Genomic DNA, 5,809 nt, shown 5'->3' on the forward strand with positions numbered 1-5,809 from the left:
ATTTAGCTATTTTTATTCTTAAACTATCTGTATGGGCTCATGTTCATGACCAAATGTAAAAACGTAAAATAGAAAAATCTTTAGGAAACAACAAACTTGTTTGTCTTAAAGTTAAATTTTTAGACATTTTCTGCAGTTTGATTTGTTCACTCAGGTGACATTAATTTACTAACAAACAGTATTTCTGCCACTCAGACTTCAGTTTAAATAATGTGGATATTTTTAAAATGCTGCTGTTAAAATGGTTATTTTTCTCTTCCAGTGTTCATGAGGTGCACAGGAGGAGAGGTCGGAGCCACCTCAGCCCTGGCCCCCAAAATTGGACCCCTGGGTCTGGTGAGTTTTTGRGTCTTTGTGATTCGATGGAGCCTCCCGCCACTATACCAGTCTCTGTGGCTGAGTRGAGTCCAGTGGAGGCTCAGAGCGACCCGGCTTTAGGAAACAGAACTGCCCACATCAATGGACGGTTCTGTGCCGATAAGTTCGGAACACAAACCCAGCTGTTCTGACAGAACCGGGTTTTCATTTAATGACTCTGTTTTTATTCTCCTCAGTCTCCCAAAAAGGTTGGTGACGACATCGCCAAGGCTACTGGAGACTGGAAGGGTCTGAGGATCACCGTGAAGCTGACCATCCAGAACCGTCAGGCTGCTGTGAGTCCAGCACCGCTCACTGGACACAATCAGTTCAACTTTAATAAAGTGCTTTGGTTTAAAATACTTACACCGTCTTTAGCCCCGTGCAAAACAGCTTTTTATGTTTTCTATTTAACTTCTTTTGAACCTGGACATGTTTGGTATCAAAAGAAAACTAAAAGCTCATGGAAACTATTTTTACATTCAAACAGTTCAAACGACAAGTGGTTAAATCAGAAAGTAAACAAACTGTACAACATGGCATCATTGCAAATCTGTAAAAACATCACAACCAATCTGTGAAAACATCACAACCAATCTGTAAAGGAAAAAAAGAATTGACTTTTTTTACAGCGAGTCAAAGAAGATACCAAAATATGTTGTAAGATGTGTTGAGGTGTTTTTTCCTTGATTTTTTGATTTTAAGTGATTATGATCCAACTGAAGTCAAATACTATTTCTCATTTTATATATATCACATCACACACCACACACACTCTTGGTTTCAGGCAGGTAAAAAAAATAAATAACCTTTGGAAATAAAAACTTCAGATTTGTTAACATTTATTAATGTTTCCATCATGGTCTGTCCTGTGCAGAATGACTAAACACTAAATTATTTCTTTACTAAAACCTCTGTAACTTTGCTCCAGTTYATTTTAGCAGCATGAATCTTTGTACAGGTGATGTTCACAGGTGGATTTATGGTTTCTAAGAGTTTTTAGCCTGATTCATTATGGTTTTAAATGGGTTATATACTGTTTAATGATAAGATTATTCATGTGAGAGGGCAAAAAAACATGTTCCATCCTCAATATCTCTAAAACCACAGCAGCTGTTTTAATACTTACACTTCTAATAAAATCTCCCAAGTGTTGCTTTATTTTGATACAAAGATTATTAAAGTAGAGTTTAAATGCTGAGATACACTCTGTTACATTTCAGTCTGGTATTTTCAGCTTTAAAAGAAAAAACCCTTGATGAATAAGAGGTTAATTTATAAAAGTTTAAAATAAAACAAAGCTGTTGGTGGTTGATCCACTCACTCAGGCACACAGATGGTTAAAGTCAAACAGCTGAACAGATTCAATAATTAGATTAATTCTGTGAGGAAATGTTAAAAACCTGACAGGACGTGAACATCAGTAAAGATGTTTTCTGTTTCAACAGATCGAAGTGGTTCCCTCTGCCTCGGCTCTGATCATCAAAGCTCTGAAGGAGCCCCCTCGTGACAGGAAGAAGGTGAAGAACAGTAAGTGTCTGTCGGACCCGTCAGGGTTCCTGCACATCCTTMAACTCTAAAGGCATTGAATCCATCCATCCAGAAATACCTTAATTAGACTTAAAATGTCTGAAATCAATCTTTTAGTCGTAAACACATTGTAGCTAAAAAGGATGATTGTAATTCATCTCAGATTTTCAAAGTAATTGGTAACATTTATTTAATTTTAAAATAATTTACTGAATGCCTCAGAAGTTTTGTGTTTTTAAAGTAAACATGTTTTGGTTTTGTCCTGATGCATCTCATCTTTTTATTTTTTCCCCCATATTATAAATTTGGTCTTAAATAAATGTCAGGTGGCATTAAGGAGGTGTTACATGTAACTTGTTTGAAGCTGTAGGACCCGGGCCTGTTGGTCCGGTGTGGTCCGGTTCCACATGGCTCACTGTAAATTCATGTCTTTCCAGTTAAGCACAGCGGCAGCGTGACCTTCGATGAGATCGTGGCCATCGCTCGCACCATGAGGCCTCGCTCCATCGCCAGAGAGCTCTCAGGTTGGACTCATTTAACCCTTTGTGTGTTTGGGGTCAGCCTCCCGCCACTAAACCAGTCTCTGTGGCTGAGTAGAGTCCAGTGGAGGCTCAGAGCGACCCGGCTTTAGGAAACAGAACTGCCCACGTGAATGGACGGTTCTGTGCCGATAAGTCCGGAACATTAAACAGTTTTAAATCTCCTCCCTGATGAGCTCTAACCTGTTCTGTTCCTCACCAGGAACCATTAAGGAGATCCTGGGGACGGCCCAGTCTGTGGGCTGCACCATCGATGGACGTCCTCCTCATGATGTCATCGATGACATCAACAGCGGCAAAGTCGAGTGTCCGTCAGACTAAAACGAGTCAAGTTTTCAAATAAAATGTTGACCAAAAACTGAGTCTTTAGTTCATTTATTTGACTAAATCTTCAGGAAGTGTAATTTCAGGCACACAAAGTTCAGTTCTCTGCATCAGCATGGTCACAAAGTCTCATCAGTAAGATGTCTTCTTGTCTCCTCAGCTCTGTTAGCTTTGAGGCTACAAGAAGCAGAGGTCCACTGTCAGGAAATCATGRAGTAAAGATGAGTACAGGCAGGGTGGAGAGACGTTTCAGGACCGATGAGGAACAGGAGGTCAAAGGAAGTGTTAGTTTAGCACAAATTAAAATTCTTATTCTAAAGTAAATTTTTCAATCGTGAATAAAAGTGAGAAACTAAAAGTTAATTAGAATATTTTGCAGCTTTCTTTGTAGGTTTGCAAGAAGGTCCGTGACCAGAGCGAATTCTGTTTGGGGACCCCTCTAGAATGTAATTAAAAGCAGATTATATGTTAAAATGACCTGCCATACATTATACTGAGCGAGCTCGTGTCACTGCTTATTCATCCCATCGGACAAGATTAGAGTTTAGTTATTTTCCTGTTAATGATGTGAAATAACTGAAGTATGAAAGTATTTTGATTTTAGGATCTATTCTAGAGCATAAAGTTCTGTAGTATCAATATTTCAGTATTAATCTGCACATCACTAGTTTGGAGACATGGACAAGTTCAAGTTTAAGATGTTAAGTTTCTCCTTAAAAATTAGGATGAAAATTAGGACAGATCAGAGGGACAGGACTGGTTGAAGGACAGATGGTTTGGACGTGTCCAGAGGGACAAAAGCAGGAACACAGCCCGTATTTATCAAACTACTTAGAATGGATTTTTAGACTTGTGTTGAAAATGTCTTAAATGTCTTTTTTTTTTTTTTGTCGTAGATTTGCTCCTACTCTGACTTAAGTGTAAGTGCCAGTTATCAAAATTCTTAAGTCTAAGAATCACTCTTAACTCTCAAAAGTTCAGACTGCTCCAGAGGACTCTTAGTGGTTCAGAGTTACTGTTAGAGGTCTGAGATGGACTGAAGGCAGATTACAGCTGTCCTCACTTGAGTGTTACTCTCAGTCACAAGATGTGGAAAACTGGTTTAATCAGAAATATACAAAAGAGACGAAGGAAAAAAAACTGCATAGTGTTGGCCTAAAAGTTGGATATTTGTGTGGCTTTTGGAGAAATTATTACGGTAAATATACTGAGTGCAGTTAGGATGGATCAGCTTTGTGGCTCAGTCAGGTGTCGCAAATCAGCTCTAAGACTGACACTTAAGGATTACTCCTACACTACACTTAAAGACTGACACTTAAGGATTACTCCTACACTACACTTAAAGTAAGACTGACACTTAAGAATTTATCCTACACTTCACTACAGTAAGACTAACACTTAAGAATTACTCCTACACTTCACTTAAGACTGACACTTAAGAATTACTCCTTCACTTAAAGTAAGACTGACACTTAAGAATTACTCCTACACTTAAAGTAAGCCTGACACTTAAGAATTACTCCTACACTACACTTAAAGTAAGACTGAGACGCTTGATTTACTCTCAGCTTTTAACTAAATTATTTTACACTTAAGTCCACTCTTAGCAGCATTGAGTAATTCTAAGAAGTTTGATAAATACGGGCCCTGATGTTTTGATGTTAGCTTTAACTTCGGCTGTTTTTGAACATTGATGTTTTGATGTTAGCTTTAACTTYGGCTGTTGTTGAACATTGTTTTAGCTCCTGCAGCCTAAAGCAAAAGGACAGCACTGTTCTGCCCGTCTTTGTCTGTTAGCAAAATATCTAATGAACCACTGGAGTCTTTTATACAAAACGATTTATTCAAAGTTCCCAGTCATGTACAAGTTTATAAAAGTACAAATAATTAAAAAAGACAAAGTGACATGAAGTAATTATTGTACATATTAACTTAAATCTGAATCTTCAGCACCTTCATTGTTTATTTTCTTTTAACACAAAGCTTCAGGTTTTTATTGACTCACCAAATCAGAGGAGCTGTTTCTGCAGCATCTCTTGGTTTATTTGAAGAAAAAGATGTTTGGATGTAACAGAGTTCAGGTGAGGGGGAGGAGCTTCATCACGTCTGTCAGGTGAGGAACAGGTGGTGATGAAGCAGAGCCTCAAGCAGCTGAAGGACTCCGGTCAGCAGTCGTCCTCAGGAGGACCTGGTCCAGAGGAGGTATCAGAGTCCAGAGCTCTAGTTCTCCACCTCCTCCTCTTCTTCCTCAGGCTCCTCCTCCATCCTCTGCTGCTCCTCCTCCTCCTCCTCAGGCTCCTCCTCCTCTCTACACTTGCTGCTGTCAGTGTCGATCTTTTTCTCTTTGTCTTTGCGTTTCTGCTCAGAAACCTCCTTCTTTCCCTTCTGGTCCTTTTTGTAGACTGCAGGAGGAGACGGAGCTCAGCGTCAGTCACGTGCACTCGCATCATTTACATCTTTTATTTCCTTTATTTGACCACGCCCACACTGAGCTGAGACATCGTGACGTGTAAAAGATCAAAACCAGCCTTTCAGCTCAGACGTTTCTACGTTTTTTATTTTCATTGGATAATTAAAGTTATCTAATTTACTGTTGAGGAATATTAAAATACTTTTTTTTATTCCCAGTCTTCTTACTGATGTTTCCAATTAAACTAATTAGCTGCAAAACGCTTCAGCTGCTTCTCATTTATCACTTATTTTACAGCCTTTTGTCTCCCTGTGCTCATATTTTAGATGTACTGCTGACATGAAACTTAAAGTTGTACCACCTTTTTAAATATATAAATATTTAACAGGTGTACTATGTTCCTCTGTGGATCAAATGTGGGTTTATGAAATGTGTAAATCAATATATTCTCTTTGTATTTCCTTTTTACACAATGTCTGAGTTTTAAGTCAGTTTCAAATATTTTTCTGGAATTTTACTCAATAAGAAAGAAAGTATGGAGGACCAAAACTGACATAATTAAAAATAAAAGCAGAAATATGTTAATATTGAGTTGTTTCATTTGAAATTAAATATAAATATATAACGTAATTATTATAAAGTATTAATA

At 38.1% G+C, this 5,809-nt stretch overlaps 2 protein-coding genes across 2 annotated transcripts in view; one reads left to right on the forward strand and one right to left on the reverse strand.

The window, feature by feature from the left end:
* Positions 1–262: 262 nt before the first annotated feature.
* rpl12 (ribosomal protein L12) lies at positions 263–2,788 on the forward strand (the record flags this gene model as incomplete). The annotated part of the gene is given in 5 exon segments (XM_014030765.1): positions 263–336; positions 555–653; positions 1,806–1,887; positions 2,325–2,411; positions 2,629–2,788. Coding segments are annotated over 5 exon segments (461 nt in total), but the record flags the coding sequence as incomplete, so codon positions are not given.
* Positions 2,789–4,572: 1,784 nt separating this feature from the next.
* The window catches only part of pole3 (polymerase (DNA directed), epsilon 3 (p17 subunit)), a gene marked incomplete at its 5' end in the record, with an annotated part of 3,095 nt that continues 1,858 nt past the window's right edge, over positions 4,573–5,809 (reverse strand). The window contains 1 exon segment of the mRNA XM_014030767.1: positions 4,573–5,152. Within this exon segment, the coding sequence (XP_013886221.1) occupies positions 4,971–5,152 (182 nt within the window).

Source organism: Austrofundulus limnaeus, unplaced genomic scaffold (genome assembly GCF_001266775.1).
Source record: "Austrofundulus limnaeus strain Quisiro unplaced genomic scaffold, Austrofundulus_limnaeus-1.0 Scaffold1115, whole genome shotgun sequence".
In the NCBI taxonomy this organism is placed as follows: Eukaryota; Metazoa; Chordata; class Actinopteri; order Cyprinodontiformes; family Rivulidae; genus Austrofundulus; species Austrofundulus limnaeus.